This window comes from Falco peregrinus, chromosome 9 (assembly GCF_023634155.1).
Source record: "Falco peregrinus isolate bFalPer1 chromosome 9, bFalPer1.pri, whole genome shotgun sequence".
Taxonomy (NCBI): domain Eukaryota; kingdom Metazoa; phylum Chordata; class Aves; order Falconiformes; family Falconidae; genus Falco; species Falco peregrinus.
In genome coordinates, this window is record NC_073729.1 from 19,477,241 (window position 1) to 19,499,505 (window position 22,265).

At 49.5% G+C, this 22,265-nt stretch overlaps 2 protein-coding genes and 1 long non-coding RNA gene across 3 annotated transcripts; 1 reads left to right on the forward strand and 2 right to left on the reverse strand.

The window, feature by feature from the left end:
• Positions 1–251: 251 nt before the first annotated feature.
• On the reverse strand, positions 252–6,124 carry LOC114013865 (uncharacterized). Its single transcript, XR_003557117.2, has 4 exons — positions 5,386–6,124; positions 3,624–3,714; positions 460–3,240; positions 252–334 (listed from the first exon to the last, which is right to left on the reverse strand). It is a non-coding gene; the product is annotated as an uncharacterized LOC114013865 (long non-coding RNA).
• Positions 3,109–11,799, forward strand: LOC101912179 (bestrophin-1). The gene is made up of 8 exons (XM_005243438.4): positions 3,109–3,226; positions 3,630–3,863; positions 4,931–5,085; positions 6,138–6,215; positions 7,729–7,881; positions 8,384–8,464; positions 9,294–9,445; positions 9,809–11,799. Exons 1-8 carry the CDS (start codon positions 3,109–3,111, stop codon positions 11,004–11,006), a joined length of 2,169 nt encoding a protein of 722 aa, XP_005243495.2. The 3' UTR covers positions 11,007–11,799.
• Positions 11,800–12,495: 696 nt separating this feature from the next.
• Positions 12,496–17,077, reverse strand: LOC101910956 (ferritin heavy chain). Its single transcript, XM_005243432.4, has 4 exons — positions 16,761–17,077; positions 14,885–15,031; positions 13,832–13,957; positions 12,496–12,834 (listed from the first exon to the last, which is right to left on the reverse strand). Exons 1-4 carry the CDS (start codon positions 16,869–16,871, stop codon positions 12,670–12,672), a joined length of 549 nt encoding a protein of 182 aa, XP_005243489.1. The 5' UTR covers positions 16,872–17,077; the 3' UTR covers positions 12,496–12,669.
• Positions 17,078–22,265: the final 5,188 nt, after the last annotated feature.

The window sequence follows — 22,265 nt, forward strand, 5'->3', positions numbered from 1 at the left end:
CCTGGGGAGCAGGCTCTGTGGGTGCCGCAGGACGTGGCTCTTCTTCCCCGTACCGACTCAGTGTGCCAGAGCCGGTGCTGCGGTGAGTCGCCTCCCGCCACCTACCTCGACCCCAAATGGTACTGAGTGTGCCAACTGCTGAGTGCCATCCCGGGGCAGTCCCGCACAGGCTTGGCAGGTGGGCAGGGAAGTGCCTTCATCATTCAGGGCTGGAGGAAAAAGCACTGGGAAAAGCCCCATATCCTGTGCCGGAGCAGAACTGTGTAGAGATGGGTGCCATCCATTATTTACATGGACAGGAGTTGAAGTTTTCCATGTTTGGTAAAAAGTGAATCTGTATTTGAATTACACAACAAAGAGTCTCCCTGAGCACTTTCAAGACCCAAAGCATAGAGAAAACGGCCAGCTTTCTGTAAGCAGCCCCCAACGAATCTATGGGTGTTTGCATACATTTCTCACCTGTATAGCCCATACGTGTGCAGTCTCCAGGGCAATTAAAAACTGCTCTTCCAAGTCCTCTGCACTGGCTAGCAATCATATGGAAACGGCATGAATGTGCACGAGGCTCCAGTGAAAGGTGCATTTGTGCAGCTGGGGAGCCCTTGGCAGGGCAGGGGCCAGCTCTGCTCCTTCGATAGAACCTGGGAGAGGGGCCTCAGGGAGAGATACGACAGGGAAACCCAAAGGAGGAGCAGCACTGAAAAGCCAAAGCCAGGATAAAGATGCTATTTGGTTGAAGTAACCAACAAAACAGACTTTGCTGGTTTTCTTCACAGCACCAGCTCACCAGGACTTGAGTTGGTCCCCACCTAAGTGTAGGTCTTTCACCAAGATGCTTAAATGAAGAGCATGGACACAAGCTTACCTGCTTTCAGCTGCTGCTACAAAGCAGCTGAATTGTCCCTTAAAGTGCTGCTTTACCTCCACCATTCAGGGAAAGCCCAAGGCTCCATAACTATTAACATCATTGCCTCTTAAACAGCAGTGCCTGTGTCACAACCTGGTAACTCGTTAAGATTAGAAATACCAACAGTTTCACATTGGATAATTATTTATAAACCAAGGGATCATTCACCTATCTGCCTGGCATGGATTACACTGGTGGTTTGGGTTTGTTTGTTTTTTTTTTCAAATTCAGGATTATTTGAATGTGAGTCTGATTATTAACTGATGATAAAGATTTATCCAAGGTTATGCTAGAAAAAGCGCAATGGGGATCCTGCATGTTTGGGAAGCATTTCAGGAGCCTGAATGCCTTTTTTGATCCAGTGTGATTTATTGTGCAACGTATGGTTGAAGGAGAGGGGAGGCAGAGCTGCTCGTATTCGTGCTCTGTGAGCCAAATTCCATCCCTCCGTTCTCTAACAGGGGGGACTGTTCTGCCTGCAGGACTAGGACCAGCATTGTCCGGATATGGCCCTCAGCCCAAATTTAAAGACAGCTATACTTGTTGGGCAAGTGCTACAAAACCAATCAAATCTCCAGGGCTACCTTCATCTGGATCAATACCAAGAAATCTCTCATTTCTGGGGTTTTTGCTTTCCTTTGGGCTTTTTTTTTTTTTCCCCCCCAGCAGTATTTCAGGAAGACACTTCCCAAACAGTAGATTTACAGAAACATATTTGAAGAAAGTACTATAAGAAAAAAATAAATGGCTTAAGCAACTTTGGAGTCTGTGACCCTAAGAAGTGAGCTTAAACAACTCCCTTTTGTGGGAGGGAGTGGCAAGTGGGCTTTGTCCTCTCCAACCAACCCGCCCCGCTTGACTGCTGACAATCAACGCTTGAAACCAAGGGCTCCACCAGAAAGTGTATTTTCTATCATTGTAACCAGCTCACATGCAGCTCGAAGGCAGAAAAAAGATGGCAAGGTCATCAAATTAATTGCCTACCATCAATGTCCTCCTAGTTCTCTATGTCACTGACTTCATCTTACCTGTCTTTTGATCTCAGCTCGTTGTTCCTTCCTTCCTTCCTGTTTGCTTTCTGGGACACTTGAGGTGTCCGTGTCTCTTCCCTCTGTGCAAGCTAGCTGGCAGCTTCAACATCTGCTCGCTTTGCATCTCCACTAGGATCTGTGATGACGGTGACATACACCAACCGTGTGGCTGACGCCCGCCTAGGCACCTTCTCACAGCTCCTGCTCCAATGGAAAGGAAGCATCTACAAACTTCTTTACTCTGAGTTCCTTATTTTCATCTCTCTCTACTTCACCATCAGTCTTGTCTACAGGTAAGCATCCTTACACCCCGACATTAACACACCCCTCACTCTCAGCCTGCCCTGGAGCAGGACAACTGAGCAACACAGGACTGGGATAGTGATCCTGGGGAGGAGCAGCTGGCCAGGAAAGGAAAGGTCCTTCCTCACTGCTCCAATATGGCTTAGCAACTGAGAAATCTCCTTTTTCAGCCCTGGGAAGTAACACGGTTTCTCTTCCACGGGATGAAGAGTTGGATTTGATGATTTCCTACAGAAAAGTAATGTGTAGATCAGTGGAGACCAAGACTGAACCAATACTGGAGATGGCCCCCAGCAGGGAGCTTTAGGAGAGAGTTTCCCTCCTTACACAACAGGCAATAATTTGGGCACGTTTTTGAGAGCAGACATCAGCTCTGAGACCACAGATCTGTGATCAGGCATCGGCACTCTGTAGCTGGTCTTGTTTTGATGAGGAAAGACAGGGAGCTCGCCTCGCTGGTTCGATCACAGATGCAGCACAGAGGCAGGGAAGCAGCTCTAAGAAGCAGGAACTCACCTAAGAGCAGAGTTTACACTGACATTTTGCAGGATATTAAGTGAACCATGGTGCACATCCAAGCTCTCTGTCAAATGCTGGATACCCCACAGCACTCTCCTGAGAAAAACAGGGGTGGTTCCTGACATTAAACTGCATCACTCGCCACACGCTCTCCATCAATGCCCACTTCGAGCTCCTTTGGGCTGGTCAGCAGGGTGTTTTGGGGAGGTGGGCTGGTGTCCCAGGCTGTTCACTCACACCATCCCCAGCCTCACAGCGCAGCAGTGTTGTGACTACCCATCCTTGGCTTCCCTGGCCAGATTCCTGTCCCAGCAGGCCCAACAAGGCATAGACTCTTCTTTGAGGCTGATGCTGCTGTTTCTCCCTTTTAGGCTGATCCTGAGTGAGAGCCAAAGGCTGATGTTTGAGAAGCTGGCGCTCTACTGCAACAGCTATGCTGAGCTAATCCCTGTGTCCTTTGTGCTGGGTAAGGAGCTCTGCCTGGGAACACAGAGAGGGGAAAGGGACAGCACTGGACCCTGGTTTGGCACAGGTCTGCAGGCAGGCAAGATTCACTGAGCAGGTCCCTCCCTCTGCCTTTGTAAAACCCCTCAGGCAGAATACAGGGTTTCACACCTCAGCTGTGAGCTACGCCCCCAGCACACAGCTGTCAGCTGTACGAGCGTGCTCTGGGTTCTGCCAGGAGGGCAGGCACCAAGTAGCACCAAATAAACCATGAAACCCAGACTCTTAACATCAGCATGGAGATCTGAATTGCCCTCCAGGCATGCCTGCACCCATCCCTGCAGAAGCACTACCAGACTTCCTATACACCAGCATTTACACCTCCCACTCCTTTAGGATGGCTAATTTGCTCAGCTCACCTCTAGGTTTCTACGTGGCTCTGGTGGTGTCCCGCTGGTGGGCTCAGTACGAGAGCATCCCATGGCCTGACCGGATCATGAACTTGGTCTCCTGCAACGTGGACGGGGAGGATGAGTATGGGCGGCTCCTGCGTCGTACCCTCATGCGCTACAGCAACCTCTGCAGCGTGCTGATCTTGCGCTCAGTCAGCACTGCTGTTTACAAGCGCTTCCCCAGCATGGAGCACGTCGTGAGGGCAGGTCAGTACCAGTACTGCCTCCTGCACAGCTCTGACACCGAGCAGACAGCAGCACCTCGCTGCTGGTTTTAGGGCAAAGAGCCTTGAAAAGGGCCACGTGCTCTTCGGACAGGAGATGGGATAGTGCTGCAATGTGCTCAGCTGATGTCTGCAGCAGGTGCTAAGCATCTGCTCGTGCCCTAGCTCTGCTCTTCTGAAATAATCAACTGCTTATGTTTCCCCTTTGCACAGCATGCTTGTTCCTACCAGTGGCTGGAAGGCTTGTCTGAAAGATGCAGGGTCTCTGCCCCAATATTTTGTGTAAGGAGAGTGTTGAGATCCAGTTTGTGAATGTAGATGCGCTGCAGGTCACAGGGCAGCTCTGGCTGGCCAGGTTCGGATGCCTGTGGTGCAGTGACTTCACCAGGAGCTGCTCACCCTGCACTGGAAGTGTGCATGGGAAGAGAAGAGCTCTCTGTAGTGAGTGACCCTGTGCACAGATCTGTAGCAGAGCACAAGCAGACCTCTGCCAAGTGGTTTGTCCTCCCTCAGGGCAACAGTTTTCCACCATGAAGGTGGGAACTGGAGCCTCAGACCACCAACCTTAACTGCTGGGCTCCCTGAATCCTCTCTGAAGATGCTCCTCAAGGGACATTTCCCACTCTGCCCAAAGGGAGATGTCTGCACCTGTCCTAGTCAACTGGGTTCCCTTTGCAATCCAGAGAGAGAACCAGGCAATTTTAGGACACAAGTTATCCCATTCTCAACACATGTCTGCGTACACCGGGCAACTGCACCCTCAGCAGTACTTTATCTCCCTGCTGACTGTGACCTGGTCGGGTATGCTGCAGACATCCAAAGTGAAAGGCAATAAAGCCTGCCTCTCACACTTCTGTAACTCACTGTTCTAACAAGACGACTTGTCCTCCTCCCTTGTGTCTCCCAAAGTCTGAGTGTCTGAGTCTTTCCTGTGATTTTTAAGGAGAGCTAAGGTGACCACCTGAGATTTAGATGTTTTCATTTCAGACCAGATCAATTCCTTTTGCCCTCTATAGCCATCCCTCTCCCATCTACTCTTTTTTTACCCAGGCCTCATGACACCAGAAGAGCACAAGAAGTTTGAGAGCTTGAATTCCCCCCACAACAAGTTTTGGATCCCGTGTGTGTGGTTCTCCAATCTGGCTGTGAAGGCAAGGAATGAGGGGAGAATCCGGGACAGCGTGCTGCTCCAAGGCATCCTGAATGTGAGCGACAGAGGCAATAGGCAACTGTTTGAGATTCTCATCCAGTCCCCAGGGCAGAACTATGGGGATTTCCAGAGTCAGGCAAGGAATAGGAATGGTGAGGTAGGACAGTGAGCCAAGCCTGTCCCTGGGGACATTACACTAACTTTGATGGGAAATGCCCCCACTGCCACTCTCTAGCTTGTGACAGAACAGAGATTTTCATGGCCTGCTGACGTGGTAGCAATGTCACATATATTAGAGGCAAGGGGAATGCAACATCCTTCTCAAATGTGGGACCGGGAGGAACACAAGACTCACATCTAGGTGTGGTAAGGGAGACACCCATGCAGCAGGTCCTGGATCAGCCTTCCCACGCTTCAGACCAGCCAGCGACAGTGGCCAGTGGAGGTCTCTAGGGTACAGATGAAAAAACCACAAGGAAGCATGTATCTGGAAGAAACCAAGAGGTCAAAAGCATCCCCAACAACCAAGGTCCCTGTAGAAAACTTCACTATTTAAAATTCTTAGATTGTCATGGGAAGCAGGCCATGCTCCACAGACAAGCCCTGGAAATGATCCTTGCCCAGCTGCAGAGAAAAAAGGTCCAGAGCAGCTCATCCTTTCTGATATTCATGTGCAGAGAAAGTCACATTGTTTCTGTTGCCTGGAGTGAGATTCATCTGCCCAGAGAGAGATATCTCCCTCTGGGCTATTTATCCAGATTCAGTATACAGTCAGGAGAGAGAAACGGATGCTCCCGAGACATTCTTTGCCTAACCTGCCCGCTGCTCATTTTGTGAGGAGATGAACTCAGCTATGAAGTGAGCTAGGAAGGGATCTTGGGCTCAGACGGAGACACCCAGGCAGCAAGGAGTTCCTCCAGGGTGAGCACGAGCCTCTGCTGGGCAGCCAGCAAGCAGGAGTCCTGGCTGGGCAGCCCCCTCCAGAGGAGGTGTGAGCAGGAGGGAACGGGCTGGAGCGATGAGGGGCGATGGGGCCGGAGAGGCTCAGCATCCCCAGCAAGGAGATGCGAAGTTACGCTGACAGGCCATTCCTTTTCCCCACTGCAGGAGCTCAACACCTTGCGCAGCCAGTGTGGGCGACTCTATGGGTACGACTGGATCAGCATCCCCCTGGTCTACACTCAGGTGAGAAGGGACCCCCCACAACTACTGCTCTGCTGCCTGCCTGTGTACACTGCCCCCTGCTACAAGGCGCACCCCCATTTACACCCGTACCTGAGTCGCACAGGGGCCAAGCTGACATGAGGTACACTTGGACCCCTCATCCCCACCTACACGCATCGGCTTTCTCACACACGCAGCTCAGCAGCCCAGCCCAGCCTTATTTCGCCAGCTCAGACACAGCCACCTCCACAGAAACACCAGGGGTAACTAGCCACACTGCGTGCCGCGGAAAACACAGATACACACTGACCCACTCCCTGCAGGGAGCATGTCCCTCAAGAAGTCCCTTCCTACCCATCAGAGCTGAGATCTGTCTGGCAGCAAAGCTGCTCCAGCAGGCAGGGCAGCTCTGGTGGAGCTATGCCACGTGTGTGAAAGGCAGCGGTGTGCGTGTACTCCGGTGTTTAATGGCGGTCTCGATATAAACCCAGACAGACACTTTGGCACCAGCTTGCTCCTTTGTCTCACACAATCCAGCTGCTCAGGTAACACTAATGCACCCCACCATGAAATGGAAACTGCTTCTGTTCACACAGCAGTGCTGAAGGTTAATGGGGAACACATTGGGAAAAGTAGTATCATAGCATGCCTTTGCCCCCTCTGCTGTACACAACCCGTTTTTTTAATCGGGCTCCATCCACAATGCAAAGTCTGTTGCTCCAGGCACTCTCTGTCCTGCCCATCACGGAACAGCCCTGTGCTGTTCCCTGCCAGGAACAGCACGGCTAGCTCACCAGTCTCGTGGTGCTGCGTGTTTGTTTTGAACCCCCTTACATCAAGAAACCATGCGAGAGCCTCAGCTGCTTTTAATTTGAAAAGGGGAAGTTCCTGGTCCTGTGATCGCAGAGAAGTACAAAGCTCACTGTAGCCTGAAATCTGGGCAGGCGAGCAGGCAAATATTAAAAAGACCCAATGTGAGGACCAGGAAGGAAGAAGCTAGTTCAGAGTTCGCAGCACTGCCAGGGTGTCCCTCCCCTGCAAATTAAATTGGATGTGGCCTGCCAGCATGGACTGAGCCATGAGAGGCTCAAGACAGCTTTCAGGAAAGACAAGGAAAAGAATGAAAGGAGCTCACAGCACCCCTTGCTTCAGCAGCAGAACAGCCATGCAGCCATGTGTCAGTTGTTTTAAGCTCTTTCCACCCAGGCTGTCACATGCTTTCTTCTGCCACTGGCTTTCTGTGACGCCTACACAGATGTCATTCCAGGAACAGCATGGAATGAAAAACAGTATGTAACAGCTAAAGGGCAAAGGGCATTTTTAAAGCTTTCTGCAGTGGAAATGCATCTTCCTGCAAAAAGCAGAGGAGAAGCCTGTCATACGTGAATCCAAGGCTTTCACGAGGCTACAGAGCCAGCAGCTCTGCAGCAGCTTGCCGCTGTTTGGAGATGTGGGGGGTGGAACTGAAAAGAGATGCTGGGAAAGCAAGTGAGAACTCAAGCTCCTCTGGTGTGTCCCCTGGCATCTTTCCCAGGTGGTGACCGTGGCTGTTTACAGCTTCTTCCTGGCCTGCCTGATCGGGCGGCAGTTCCTGGATCCAGAAAAAGCCTATCCCGGCCATGAACTAGATCTCTTTGTGCCCGTCTTTACGTTTTTGCAGTTCTTCTTCTATGCTGGCTGGTTAAAGGTAAGTCCAAGAAATTATGTCTGGAGCTAGAATCTGACCTAGCCAAGAGTTTTTCCCAGTGTTGGTTCACCAGGGACCAGCTGTGTTCTTCGGTCTGTGGGCAGGGTGCCAAGTGCTGGCATACAAATGGGAAGCCATCAGGGGCCAAGGGTATTGCAGAGACCTCAGTTTCTGAGTGTCTCACCCTGGAGATCAGCTCCACCTTTCCCTAAGCTTTAGTCCTGACTAGTCTGGGGGAAAAGAGCAGCAGTAGGCTACACGTTACCCGCAGTGGTGGTCCACAGCAGCAGGAGGGCTATGTGAGCAAGGGGCAGTTACCTGTGCATACCAGTCTCCCACCCACTGGAAAGCCTCCATTTTTAACCCACCACTTTTTGGGAGGAGCAGCATTGCTCTAAACTCAAGGGACATCACGCTCGAGACTGCCCCACAGGCCTTATCCCTGCAGGGAAAGGGGCAGGTACAACCACGATGACCTCTGCTATGTGTTCTCCACATGCAGGTGGCTGAGCAACTCATCAACCCTTTTGGGGAAGACGATGACGACTTTGAAACCAACTGGCTCATCGACAGGAACCTGCAGGTAAAGTGAAGGCAAGATCCTCCAGGTGAGCCTGACCTGCAGAGGAACACTGAGGCAGGACTGCACCTGAGGGTTCAGAGAGCCCTGCCAGCGCAGTCACCAAGTTCTTCTGCACCCCCCGTGCCCATCTGGGGCAGAGCAGCAGTCCCCATCACCCTCACGCTTTCCTGAGCTGTCGGTGGCTGCATTCAAAGTGGTCCAGGATCTCCAGACAGAGATAGCTAGGAGAGCAGGAGGAAAATGTAAGGCTTCTCAACAAATACAAGGGTGAAGGGATCCAGCTCAGTATTCCCAAGGAGACATTCCAGGCTCCAGGAAGAACACGGGGCAAGACCTGGACCAGGAAGACCCCCACACACCAGAGAAGACAGGGCTTTTGGCCCGTCTTTGTACAGAGACCAATTACAGCTTTAGTCCATGCTCTGGCACACACGAAGGATCCAGACTGTTCGTTTCCTGCCCTCACTACCTTTGAACAACATCATTCCTGCCTCTCCCGAGCTTTTCCACGCTGTGTCCATACCTAGAACTGCCTCCTCTGCTTTCCTCCACGCAATAACTCTTCACCTTCAGCCCTTCTTAACACTGAGCCCTTCTGTCCCAGTAAGCATATTGCTTTCCTGTCTCTTTCAGCATCACTTTCCTTCCAATTAATCAAATTTCTCCGCATGAAAAACAACCCAAGGGACATGAAACCACGCAGCAAACCCAGCCACCTGCCTCGCTCCTGTGCTACATCACTTCCTCCTGCCCTGCATCCCTTTGCCCACTGGTAATAGACACACAGAATGCCATTCACCCCGTATGACATTCTTGCTGTCCCCTGCAGGTCTCCCTTATGGCAGTGGATGAGATGCATCAAGATTTACCCATTCTGGAGAAGGACCTGTACTGGAACGAGCCTGATCCCCAGCCACCCTACACCGCAGCCACTGCTGAGTACAAGCGACCATCATTCCTTGGCTCAACTTTTGATATCAAGTGAGTGCAGCCACAGGCTGTCTAACAGTCCACATTTACCTGGGATCAGGCCTTGTGCAGGATATTGCACTTGAGGAGGAAGAGCGAGCAGTAATATCTTCCCCCATAGTCTGTGAAATCTTGCTCTAAGGTACTTTTAGGCTCATCCAAAGCCAAGAGCCAACCCTCCCAAAGAAAGGATGCCTCTGACCTCTTTCCCCCCTCCCCTCTGAGCATCCCTATTGTGGGGGCCTAACATATCCAGTGGCGATACAGGAAGAGAGCAGCTTCCCACTGGCAGCAGCAATCCCTCTGCTGCCAGCCTCTCCACCAGAACCCACCTCCTTTTGTGGCTGTGTAACAGCCTATTTTGCCTTTCCCCAGCATGCAGAAAGAAGAGATGGAGTTCCAGCCTCTGGAGCAAATTAAAGAGAATGAGGAGGCCAACCACTCCACACCATTACTGGGACACCTGGGCCGGCTCCTCGGCGTCCAGTCGCCAAGCTTCTCCAGGTCCTCTTCCCGGATGAACCTGCTGCGCAGGCGAGGAGACCCCACATCCCCCTTCTCCCATTATACGTACCAAGACATGGGCAAGTCTGGAAGCCCTTGCAGCATCAACCAGCCAAGGGGAGACTCCAGCTCACAGGAACAGTGGGACAGCGAAGACAGGAAACTAAGGGACTTTGATGCCTTCATGTCAACCCCATTTTATGAGAGACCTGGTTTCTACAGTGCTCCACAGACACCGATCAGCTCTATCCCCATGATTTTCCCTTCTAGACGCCAAGGCCGTAAGAAGCCCCCAGCACTCTCCAGTATTGCTGCGTGCTCGACTTCTCTTAGGGACGTCATTGTCAACTCCTCACCTTCCAGAGTCAGTGATACATATAAAAGCCAAAGCTCCCTTGGCTCAGGGGCAAGGGAAACATTTATTTGGCCAACAGATCGGAGCAAAGGTCCTGAGTCACTGGTTTTAACAGTAGAAGAAGAGAGCAACTCTAACAGTAAAAGCAGAGAAGCTGCCACCACAGGAAGTCCAGGAGCTCAGTCCACAGCATCAGAGAGTCCCAAGTTCCCCTTCTTGGCAGAGTCCCCAGACCACGAGAAGCAGGGTAGTTTCAAGAACCTCAAGAGCTTGAAAGCTTCCCACCCACCCTGGCTAACCCTGGAGAACACAGCATCTGCCACTCCCAGTTCCGAGCATTCAGGTGCCTTTCACACCCCCAGTAACAAAACCCCTGGAGGCAGTGCCTCCTTCTGCTTCTCATTCACTCCTGTCACATCTCCCGTACTGGAGAGATCCCACAAGGGAAACACAGGCCCTGAAGCTCGCAGCCTAAGCTTAGAAGATGCAACCGGCACTCCAGACCAGCATCCAGCAGAGGTTTCCAGGAACATGAGAGATACTGGAAATGGAAGCACTAATATTCCCCCTACAAAAGAGCAAAGAAGAGCAGAGAGTCCATCCCCCAACGACTCTGGCATCTCTCTAGCTGAAGGTGACTACGTGGGGCTGATGGAGGTGATCACGGAGACCAGCGAAAACGTGTGTGAAGAGCAGATAGATCAGTACAGCTAGAGCAGACCCAAGAGGCACACACAGGTCTGCTGAGATACCTGCCACATCAGCAGTATCGCAGGATCTTTACACTTGGCCACACTGGCACTCACCCAAAGGGCAGCACCGCCAAACCACCTCCTGCTGGGAGGTGCCACCAGAGCCCGGCCGAGGCTAAAGGCAGCGCCAAGTTCACACCGCTGCTGGCCTCAGGTACAACAGCAGGCACCTGCAGCATTGCAACAGTAACAAAAGCCCCTCTACATTTGTAGCAAGAGAACAAATAAGACTGAGCAGTAAGTATTGCAGACACAGCACAGCAACAGCTCAGCAGGCACCAACCTAAAGAGCCTGGAGCGCAGGTGTAGCCCCAAACCAGAAGAGGAATATAGTTAATATTATTATATATTAGCTTCTCATCACAGCAAGAATTGGAACTTCAGCTTTACATCAATATTCATCACAAGACCCATCACAAGTCTCAGGCAGCACATGCCCTACTGAAAAGGCACTGCAGGGAAAGTAAGGGACTGAAGCAAGTCATGTCACTTCCCAAAGTCACGTCTAGCTGGTGTTTTCCAGTACTGGAGGAGTAATGGAATAAGGCAGCGCACATGTCTACTCAGACAGGTGGCTGCAATCAACTGTATTTGCCCAGCACATTGCTTCCTTTTGAAGTTACACAAATCTGTCACCAATTTGACACTACTCAAGGAAATAAGAAATCATCTGGATGGTAGCAGACACCCACCACACAGCTCTGAGTTTTTACTGTCTTCCCTAAGAAAATAAAAGCAAGGCTCAAGTCCCAGGACCATCCGCTTCATCTCCTCATTTTAAAGTTTCCATGCAACAATAGGAATTTACAGAAACCAGTTTTCCTACTTCCTGTTTTCAGAAACAGCTGCACATCTCCCATATCACAGGGGGCACATGAAAAATGTTATCTCCCACATCCCTTCCACTGCCTTTACAACAGCAGTCTACTCTCTCTGCCTTACAAAAAGTTGCTAAGCCTATGCAGATGGCACCACCACCAGCTGCAGCTCCTAAGACAAGGCAGCTCCTTCAACACTGCTGTTGCAGTCCAACCTGACAATAGAACACAGCTCAAAGTTGTTATTCACTGTATGTTTTCTCCATACACAAGAGTAGTGCCATTTATATGGCAGCCATGATGCCTAGTGAGGCACTAATTTCCCCTTCATCAATTTAGTTGCCTCACCTAAATTAACAGGGACCAATTTTTCCTTGCACATTCCTTACAGCAAGTTTTGGTGACAAAGGCATTTAAAACACAACTTTAGTCACTGAGCAATTCCTGCAGTGGATGGCAGTTCCCTGCCCACTGGATTGCAGGGGGAAGGAAAGACTAAGCAAGTAAAACTTAATCCCTCTAGTATATTTCTTCATCCATGTCCAACCTAAAATGACCTGTCACCAACAGACTACAGAGCACAATCCTGCAAGTAGGAGCCTCTCGCTCCTGAGAGAAACAGAAAAAGCCAACTTGAACCAAGTCACTTTATTGGATGGAGGGCAATACACAAACACAAGAGAAAAGGGGGGCGATATTTGGTACAGAGTGTGAGAACTGTTTATCTAGATAACTGAAAACGCATGCATGGCTGGACAGTAAAGTAGGAGTCCCACTGAAACCCATAGGGCGGCTCTTGGCAAGACTTCAGCTCTCATTGTCACTGTCCCCGAGGGTGTGCTTGTCAAAGAGGTACTCTGCCATGCCATATTTTGGTGCCCCCATCTTCCGCAGGTTGGTCACATGGTCACCCAGCTCTTTGATGGACTTAACCTGTTCATCCAGGTAGTGAGTCTCAATGAAGTCACACAACTGAAAGGGAGACAAGAATTGTAAGTTTAGGCCTGGACATGGCTTATCCTGCTGAAGCAGCATCTGAAACCCTACCAATGCTCTTTAGGGAAAGGAGAAGATACAGGATGCCAGTTTTAAAGCTGCAGAAGATACCAGAGAGGAAGCAGACTTTAGTTTTGCCTCAGCAATGCCAGGACAAGACCAAAGTGAGGCAGGCTTATGTAGGCACACTTGCTCTGGAACTCTGCAAGCACAACAGTAGGTCAGGAAGCAACATGAAAGTTTCTGAACAGATTCAGAGGCCTCCACTGCATAGCAGTTGAATTCATGAATGAGTATTTACACCTGTAAAATGCTCCAGCTATGTGGTTTCTCTTTTAGAGGTCCCTCACTTATACAGGACACTCTCAAGAGTACTCTGATTCAGACACATGCTGATGTCTTCCTGATACTAAGCAGCCTCAATCCACCCTTGCCAATAACTTCTATCTGTGAAGGAACCCGTTTCAAACACTGCATTCTAAAGCATCACAGCTTTTAACATTCAGAAGCAGCAACTGCAAAATTTTATGCTAAAAAAGCCTTATGACACAAAGCCTTACAGACACCCAGCAATTCAAAGTCAGAACTCATCCCCCACAGAAACGAGCCCTTCCCACAGCTCAGCTTCATGCATTTCTTCTCTTCAAAATGCTGTTCATGCAAGTGCTCTGTCTTCCCAAGAGCAACAGAAGGATCTGAACAAAACTACGCACCCACTGTTCTGTCAGGCAGGCCTCAGCCACCCCAACACACTGCAACTGGTCCTCCTGGAAGATGGCAATAACCTACCAAATAGCCATCATATAGCCTGACACCTGGGCCCTTCCCTTTGGAAAGGCTGAATCACTAGTTCACACCCTTTTTTCATCTTTAATGATTTCAGGGACACACATATAGCCCCTAAACCCCTCAACTAGACACATACACGCCCCCTCATTGCACATCCACATTCTCAGCTTCAGCATCCACTTACATGTGGGTCGTTCTTTTCAGTTGCCAGTTTGTGCAGTTCTAACAGTGACTGGTTCACATTCTTCTCCAGGTGCAGGGCACACTCCATAGCAGTCAGCCCATTCTCCCAATCATCACGATCTGGCTTCTAGAAGGGGAAAAATCACATGACCGTATTTTCTGTAAGTACCCATGCACCATTAGGGAACAAAATCTTTTAAGTCAGTCTCAAAGCCTGTTCAGACAACATTTAGGCATTTAGGTATCTACCTGGCAGACACACAGTGCACACTTGGAACAGAACTGAATGCATGCTCCACATCCCAGACCTCTCCCCATCCCCTAGGATCTCTGAGCTCTTGTAGCCAAGACAGCTAACAGACCTACTGCCTTCCTCCTCCTGTTACAACCTAACGGCTTGAACATCTGCCTGTGTAAGCAGGCACGATCTCAGAAACAAAGCAGCTGAGACACCAGCACTGGCAAGTCTAGTCTTCAGCTCACTCAGACTTACTAGTAAGCAAGGGAATTCTTCTTAAGTGCCCATCACTTCATTCCCTGTTTTTCCTGTGACTAGCTGTCTTGCATTAAACTGGCCCTACAACACTGCTTACTTTCTGCTGTTCCAAACTAACTCAAGTGACTTCAAGAAAACAGTGCTATGAAATCTTGCAGTGGGCCATAACAAGCAATTAGAAATCTCAGGTTTCCTATTCCCATGGCAAGTGAATCAAGAGTTCTCTACAAAACAGTGTAGACAGAATACTCTTGCCATTACATTTAAGGCAGATGAACCAGTTGTGTTCCAGTTATGCTTACCCCACAGCAAGCTAGGGCTAGGCATCCTCTTTTTACACAAGAAGTGCTTTTTCTTAGTCAATCAGCACAAACTATCAAATTACCAAGTATTTCTAGATTTTGGGCTGAGCACCACACAGACTGCAGCAGTCTGGTATGCTTATCTGCTGTCAGCTGCTGCTCCTGGGAGAGGACCCACAGGGAAGTTTGTCCCCTTCCAGTCTGGAGACAGACAAGTCTAGTTCTGCTTTAGACAGCCCATAGCTCCACTCCTCACCTTAATGTCCTGCAAAAAGATGCGTCCGCCCCTCTGATTCTGTAGCTTCATCAATTTCTCAGCATGCTCACGCTCCTCGTGGGACTGATGCAGGAAGTACTTGGCAAAGTTTTTCAGAGCCACATCGTCACGGTCAAAATAGTAGGACTGAAAAATAAGAACTCATATTCAAAACCCAGGCCTCACTCCAGCAGCCATACAAAGCTAGGAACTTACTGTGACTTCAGATAGGTCTCCTCTCATCCCTACTTCAAGGTGGCTGGAGTTCAAGATAAGGCTAGCAGCAGCCCTGACACCAGCAAGGCAGGGTGGCAAACTCTTTCCTTAGAAGTAAGTTAGGTTTTCCTGACTAGGATTAAATTTTAACCTGTACCCCCCTACCATGAACAGCATAGAATTTGTGGTTCAGTTCTGAAGATACAACCCCCCCCTCCATGCTTCACAGACAGATATTCTTCTGAGCACCATTCAAACGCCTTAAAAACACAGCAGACCTGAAAAGTCTTTTCCAAGAAGGAGAAACCTTTGCTGCAATTTTTGTTTGCAGTCATCACAAGTCAAGGTTCTGACCTGCAATGCCAGTTAAAGGTGGCCAAGAACTTTAAGGTACTTCTGCAATAAAGCTCCCATGCTTCCCTAGGCTTCCCAGGGATTAGATTAAGTAGTACACTTTCTACTTTTGGGAAAAGAAAAAAAAGCATCACATTTAAAAGACAAAAGATAAATTGAAATAAAATACATATTCAACAGCAAGTACAAGATCAGTTTTTTGAAAGCAAAAAAATAGTAACAGCAGTTAGAAGCCATTACACAGCTTGTTTGTTCTTTGGTCAGAGCCATTAGGCAGAATTCAATGGAAAGCTTTGTATCAACTGCCAGTTATTTACCAGAGGAACTACTACAGAATTCTCTGCGCTTAAGCTAGCGGCTTGGAGGTTTCAAGGCAAGACACTGGTGCTTCTGTACCACTATCATTCACCACCATCATTAGATTCAGCTCTTCATAGAAACACAGAAAGCAAGCTGTAAAGTTCTCCACCTACGTGCCACAGCATCCCACTACGTAAAGTCTCAAGTGACCTGTGCGTCTACAGCACAAAGACTGCTGCACAGAGGTCAGCGCTGCCACTGGGACCAGTTACTCATCCCAGCTATGGCTAGCATGGGGGGTCTCAGGCCAAGAGAGACATGGAAGCAGCGCCAAGGAAAACACGGGTTGCCACCAACTCACTTCAAAAACTCACGAACGAAAAAAAAAACCTTGCCCGAGAGACAAGAACGCCTGTGGGCCAGGTGCCAGCTGCCGCTCCCCAGCCCAGCCCCAAGGGCAGAGCCGCCTGCGAGCTGCTGAGCTGCGCCGATAACGAGTCCGCCAAGGGCAACGGCCCGAGCGGTTAACGTGTAACCCACGTTCGCCCCCGAGATAAAGGCCTCACCTACCGAACACAGGCGGCCGCCCCACCCCCAGGGGAAGGCCGGGAAGGGCCCAGAGGCGGGGGAGGAGAAGGAGCGCGGCTGCGCCCGTAGCCCCCGCCGCGCCGCCCTGCCCGGGCCGGTGGGGCAGCCGGGGCTGCTGCAGCCACCCCCGGCCCGGGGAGCGCACGGGCAGCCCCGGCTACGCCTTCACCCCCAGCAAGCCCCTCCAGGCCCCCCTCCCTCGGGCAGGCCGCACACAGAGGGTGCGACGCTTCCACCCGCCACCCCGGCAAGGCCCTGGCCCAGGGCGGGCCCAGACCTCCCCGCCCCGGCGGCTGCCCCCGAGGCCGGCCCAGCCCCGCTGCCGCCAGCCACCACAAGCGGGCCCGGGTGGGCCGGCAGCGCCCCCTCGCCCCCCAGCAGCCCCCTCCCTTCATGCCCACATCCCGCGGCCGCTCACCATACTGAGGTACACGTAGGAGGCGTAGAGCTCCAGGTTGATCTGGCGGTTGATGGCGGCTTCGCAGTCCTGGTGGTAGTTCTGGCGCACCTGGGAAGGGGGCGCTGCCATGGCGATGCCTTACGGGGCGAATCGGTGGGTACGCAACAGCAGGGTGAAGTGGCAGAGGTGGTGGTGAGGGGGGGGGGGCGGCGGGCCCGAGCGCGGCCGGTTCCGTCCAAGCACTGTTGACGCAGGAACCCGCTCCGCTCCGCCTCGCCGACGCGCTCTGAACACCCGCCGCCTGGCGCCGCCCGTTTTATAGTGCCGCAGCGTCACGGCGCGCCGCCCCGCCGCGAGCCCCCGGGGGCGGGGCCCGCCGCGCGCTCCTGCTGGCCCAGCGTGACTCAGCACCTCCTCCGCGCGCGCGCCGCTTCAGGGCGCCGCGGCCGCCGCTCGGGGGTCCTGCCCGCCACCCCCCACCCCCCGCCGGGCCTTTCACCCCAAAACTATCAACCCTCCGCCTCCAGGGGAGGCCGACCCCCCGCCCCTGCCCAGACCCGGCGGCTGGGGGTGTCTCGGCCCGGGCGCGAGGCTCCCAGGCCGGCAGGCGGGAGCAGGCCTCGGGGCAAGGCCTAGCCAGGGCCCTGACAGAAACGCGGCTGCTCGCCAACAAAAAGCCGTGCTGGAGCTTTAAAACTGCACCGGCAAACGTGTGAGCAGCTTAAGTTACACCGTGTTGGAAAGGAAGATAATCATGGCACGGTGGATGTGGCTTCTTTCTCCAATCATGGCACGGTGGATGTGGCTTCTTTCTCCTTTTGCTTCCTCTGAAAGTAGCAGCTGGGACTGCAAACCAGTATAAAATCTCAGCTGGGTGCCAGACAGCAGCTATGGCTCTGGTTTGCCACCCCAGCAGAGCAGCCGGTGACTCTGGTGAGTTCTCACACTTCCTCTGTCAGTGACCAGGCCTGCCTTTGGAGACTGCCTCAAAAATGCTCCTAAGAAATGCACTAAAATAAAGGTGAAAATCCCTGGTTAGCCTGATGAGCCAAGCAAACAGGGATGGACAAACATGGCTGAACGGTCCCATTGCATTTCACAGTTGCTCCAAGTTACTAACAGGCACCTGCAGTGATGTTTTTTGGCGTTGGCTAACAACTTGAGGAAGGCAGCATGCTGGATTTGGCACCAGTGATGACTAGAGGCACCACGCACAAGGCGGTTGGTGAGAAACTAGCATTTTGTGCCCTCAAATGTTCAATTTGCTTGGTGGTTTAAGTTTAGGAGAGGAGCCTCTAGTCAGTTCAAACACAATGCCAAATAATAAGTAATTGAGAAATCAAAGGTCAAACGGGAAAACCAGCCTTCTGATAATGATTATTTCAGCTGCTTTTAGTGTTACTACAGTCATACCATTTGGGCGGTCATTTACTTGCAACGAACACTGGATTCTTTTACTTTCTGGTGTCTGAAATTTTAAGCAGATAAGTGCAAGTTTGAGGCCTAGAAATGTCCCACTTAAACTGCAATCATCCTGTAACATTGGGCTGCCAAAACCTTGGCTTTTACTAAGCCAATGTTAATGTTGACATTCATCAGAAATATTACAAGTTAGCATGTCATTACTGAGCCTGTACACTCAGGTTAAATCAATTTTCCTCTAACCAGTCCTTTCTACAAAGTTTTATTTGGTCTTTGAACCTTCCCGGTAATGTATGATTTCCCATGCGTGACTGCACGGGTGTCTGTGTGAAAAGGGCAGCGCCAGGCTTGCGTCAGCACAACAGCACTTTTCAAGGTGCTCTGAACACCTGAAGGAACAGGCAGCCTATGGCTTCCTTTGTTTTAGTCTTTTCTGTTGCTTCCGTCGGTTAACTATCAGAAGTAATTAAGATCTGTAAGTTAACGTGGGTCATACCTATCGCTTCAGCAGGCTGCCAGGTACATTTGAAATCTCCTGTTCTCCTCCCACACAAATGCTTATATAAAAAAATAGGAAAAAACAACCCCCAAAAAGAGTTCTAACTGCTGGGCGGCCTCCCATCACTGTTTGCATGCTGTGGTATTTTCACCAGCTTGCAGGTACCTCAAACAAACCTTCTGTTTGGCTGAGTAGGCTTGCCAGAAATTAGGAGTTGTCCTGAAGCACAGATTCTGGTATAACTTGACACTCTATATTGCCAGCTCATTGCAGGGTATGTTTCAGCAATCCGGAAAGACTAACCTTGAACCTACAAAACCCTAAACCATTTCTTTTTTGTTAAGTTTGCTGTTTGTGCTCTCTTTCCGCCTAACCTTTTTACCTGTGACCGACAAAGGCACATGCAGAACTAGGAGAAGTTGCCAAGCAGCTTTTAACTTGAAAGATATGGTTGTTTATTTTTTCCAATCCTCATTACATTGTTTCATGAAAAGGCTGTGCGACAGCACATTTTGTAAGCAATTAAGCGGAAGTCCATTAATAATAGGAGTATTTCCTCTGTAGTTTGGAGAGTCTGTGCAACCCATGATTAAACGTCAGTAAGATTAGGGAACTCCTACATGCTATGTTCTGGATCAGCTGCAAATTGCACAATACATATTATTGTGCATATATTGTAGATACATGCGGCCAGAATAGGGAACACCGGGTTGTACAGCCATGTGTCATGGTGTCTTGGTGACCAAGGTGCAGAGTGTTCAGCACAGTCTTAGAAGAGTTGAGGCTCACCTATACCCGTACCTTTTCTGTTTATTGTGCAACTGACTCAAACTACCGTTACATTGTGTTTTAATTTTGACTTTATTGCATACTGTTTTCTTATGGCTTGATTTACACCACCTTTTATCTTGTGCCTTTCTTCCTGAAGAATGCATTTACAAGCATTCTTGGGAAGAAGCCCGCTAAAAGCATTACCATACTTGATCTGGACTTCCCATCACTGACATTCAGTAACTGCAAGCTCATTTTTTGCACCTGACAATGCTTCACACACTACTTTCTATCACATTCTTTTCAGTAGCTAACAGGTCATTCACACCTGACCATTATTCATTAAACTATCTGAATTAGAGGGAGGATCCTGGCCTTTCTCATTCAAATCCAACAGATTAAACATGTTGGTGTATGCAGGAAAACCAGCCTGGTAATCCAAATTATTTCCTTCAGTACACTTTTGTACACCAACATCACAGCTACGCAGGGACTGATCCATCTTCTCAGCAGGGTGCATGTGCAGCGTTACTTTGAATTCATGTCAGCTCTCAGCTGCTTCGTTGGTCTGAAGTAGAGGCATGCTTTGTGCTGCCCACAGCAAAAGTCAAGGTATTATCTGCCTACACAAGCTTCAAATTGTTGAAGACAATCTCCGTTTTCCCTTGGACAAGATCCCATCAGAAACAATGGAGCAAGCTCTCTTCTTGTTTACAGCTCAGCTATTATACACAGAGCACAGACCTGAACATCAGCCAGTTTAGGGACAGTAATGCTTAGCTTCCTCACATGACAGCTGGAGAGGACAATTTAAGTGTGCAAAAATAATTGGAGCTTCTTTGATTAATGTCTCCACATATATAGAGAAGATGATTTAAGTCAGAGAACTGGTGTACAGTCGTCAGGATATACCCTGATGCAGAAAAATCCACCAAGACTGCATTTGCACAGCCCTCAGTACCTCAGCAGAGCAGCACACGTCCTGTGTCTGTGTGTATACACACGTGTGTCTGAGGCAGTTGCAGCCTGGGCCAAGGGTAAACAGTTGTTAGTTTGGAAGCCCGGAGTGGGGTTTTAAGAGGGCAAGACACATGGTTACAGCAAGTTTGCACAGACAGGGCCATGTATAGCACCATGCAGCAAGAGCATTTGATGTTGGCAAGAACTTTGTCGAGTAAGGCCTAAGATGTGCTATTAAATGTTTCCATGACTCTTACATCCACTTTAATATCATTCATACCGAGTCTACCTGCGCCCTTCTTGTGCATGATCTTTCCAAATGACGGCAGTGAACTTCCTGTGGACTGAAAACATGACTTTTATACAGATACTGGACAGTATTTGCACAAAGTAAATTCTGAGCTTGTAAAAACAGAAGCCAGATTTTGCTGATAAAGTCTGTGAACAACAACTTAACATGTGACTTAGGCTAGACCTTCAACAAGAGGGCTCCCTGGCTGCGAGCAGAGTGCTCACTGTAGTTTTGGACAGGCCAGAATGTTCAGGAATGCACAGTTTCATTTATTATTGTAGAAATGATTCCACTCTAGCTTTAAAATGCTTGTTTCTTACTATGCCAGTTTAATGGCTAGAATAATAACAGATCTGAGTTCAAAAGCAACAACTGTTCCAAATCCAGCGAGCAACAGACAGCTGAATATGGCTCGAATATTACATCAACAAAAATACAGTAACCTTTTTTCAAAGCTCAAAGTCCTGTAAATAAGATAAACTGTGCATCCAGTCAAATATTTGTTATGCAGCACTTCTACCCACAAACTTCAGTTTAAGTCAGCTTACAGACTTTATGTAAACACAAAAGCAACCCTAAACTTGTCTCCAAGGTTGATCATGTGTCTGGAAATTTGACACTGATCTCAACTGTGTTTTGAAAGCCGTTTACTAAAAACATCTGGGCTCCACTTGTTCTGTAAGATATCATAAAGTGGAATTGCAGTTAACTGCAAACTCCTCCTCTAGCTCTTTGTGCAAATTTTTCAGTCTATTTTTTATTTAGTTGCCCAAATTTCTACATGTGGGAAACCCAGGTTTTGGGCAACACGTTTTCACTGGGTACTCACGGCACAGAATGCAAATGACTGGATTACGCAGAACTGCTAGTTCCTGGAAACACGGTCCTAAGACAGAAACACAAAGGATATTTGAAGTTAGGCTAGGAAATTTGCTTAGGAGATAACTGAATGCTAAGCTGTTCTGCTATAGGAGAAAAGTCCCAAAGACAAAATAATTTGTAACAGTCTGTACTACAGGCTTTTGTAGACGAGAAATGTAAAACCCATTTTCTAAGTTGTGTTACAGGGTTTTTTTTTCCTCTCTCTGAAACATTTTTGCATACAGTCGGTCTAAATGAAATGCCACAGGAGATTACAATTCTCTAATTTGTTCAGAACACCCTTGTAATTTAATTTTTCTTCTTTGACATGCCTCTAAAAATGTGCTTAGAGGCAACGGTGAGGAAGAGCAATGTTACTACAGTAATTGTCTGCCAGGCATGGCCAGAAGCAGAATCTGGTGAATTTACGAGCATGTATCGGCCCCATTTAACCTAATTTCAAGGCTGCCTCCACTATTTGTGACTGAAAAGTGCTAGGTCTGATCCCAATGACAGCCTGTGCATTATATTGGCGTACTGTAGCTTTCCCAAGACATATCTGCCAAGTTGCAAAAGCCACAATTCATTTCATGTTGACATTCCAACACAGGCCACAATCCACAGCATTTGCTATACTGTCACCATCCTCTTGTAGAGTGATCCACTTTTTTCCCCTCTCAGATTTACAAAGTCGTAAAAACTAGGGAACTCTTGTTCT